Raw genomic sequence first — 1,333 nt, 5'->3', positions numbered from 1 at the left:
CTGGTTACCCACCATATTTCTAGATTTTTAGAGCCAAGTACAATTACCTCTTTCATCTGAATTTAGAAGCAGGAAATTGGTATCAACTTTGTAAAGTTACATTTTTACTGACAACGATATTCCTTAATGTATACATAAATGCAAATACATAAATGATGCAAAAAGATTGGTGGCCAAGTGATCAACACATAATATGTACATGCATTTTTAAGCACTATCCTGTCTCTACTAACTTAAGTTTATTATTATCTGGATTGGCAATAACTGATCAAACAGCAGACTATAAGGTATTTTTCTGATGTAACTTGTATGACATTCAAATGTGCAGACAGGACTGTGATTTCACATTGGCCCTCTAATTTTGACTGACTTTATTCTTTATTCATGAGGGACAATTTAGCTTAGCATCGCTGTAATTACATGGATCAATTAATATAAAATATCACAGATATGCAGAAATCACACATATGAGATTAAACAAAACATATGTGAGACATTTTGCTTTTGAGTGTCTTTATTACCTGCATGATTCTGTCCTGAGCAGCAGGAGTTCGTGGTGTCCGTAGCCCTGTTGCCATGGTATTGGTGACACTGTATTCTGAGAGGAGGGTGGAGGAGGCGGAGTTAGCGCTTTCACTCTCCTCGGCAGCTTGACGGGCGACCTCACTGGCGACACCCAATTTGACAACTTCCTCCAACTCAGCATCACTGATCTGTGAAGAAAGGCAAATTAAAAAACTGAATGTACTACCTGTTATCAATATAACAAGTACATTATATTGATATATAAAATCAAGAAGTAATAACAAAAGAAACAAAACAAAGTGGTTACCTGTGGTGCGGGTAACACTAGTTTGGAACGTTTTTTGGTAAACTCAGCTACTCCGCTGGTCTGCAGGATGGCAGATGGCAAGTCACTCTCCTTCTTCTTCTTTATCTTCTGTTTATCTTTCTTCCTCTCCCTCTCTTCAGTCTCACTATTAAAAAAAAAACACAATAGGGCTTATGAATGGATGAAGACAAAAAAAAATGTCGAACACATTTTGATCCTTATTATTTATATTATATAACATTAGCGTGACAATCTCACGCCTTCGCTGGGAGAAGCCAAGAACCAAGGAAAATATTCAAGTGACATAAACAAGGAACTTGTTAGCATACAGAAAAGCACCAGAAGTTTAAAGTTATACTAACTTGCGTAATTCTCCATCCAAATGCTGCTGTCTGAGCCTCTTGAAATTAGGCTCCTGAGCATCATACTGCTCCATGCTGGTGTCATAGAAACCCTTAAAGTAAACAAAAGACAACAATTAGTACTGTAAGATTAAGTTAA

At 36.9% G+C, this 1,333-nt stretch overlaps 1 protein-coding gene across 1 annotated transcript in view; it reads right to left on the bottom strand.

Moving 5' to 3' along the window:
* cdc5l (CDC5 cell division cycle 5-like (S. pombe)) overlaps positions 1-1,286 on the bottom strand; it is a gene marked incomplete at its 5' end in the record, with an annotated part of 6,233 nt that extends 4,947 nt beyond the window's left edge. The window contains 3 exons of the mRNA XM_013912989.1: positions 522-713; positions 833-977; positions 1,195-1,286. Coding sequence (XP_013768443.1) covers positions 522-713; positions 833-977; positions 1,195-1,286 — 429 coding nt within the window. The remainder of the gene's footprint in view (positions 1-521; positions 714-832; positions 978-1,194) is intronic.
* Between the last annotated feature and the right edge of the window lie 47 nt (positions 1,287-1,333).

The sequence above is a fragment of the Pundamilia nyererei genome, unplaced genomic scaffold (assembly GCF_000239375.1).
Source record: "Pundamilia nyererei isolate P.nyererei 1_Seehausen unplaced genomic scaffold, PunNye1.0 scaffold00111, whole genome shotgun sequence".
Classification (NCBI taxonomy): Eukaryota; Metazoa; Chordata; class Actinopteri; order Cichliformes; family Cichlidae; genus Pundamilia; species Pundamilia nyererei.
This window is presented reverse-complemented; position numbering and strand designations above follow the sequence as displayed.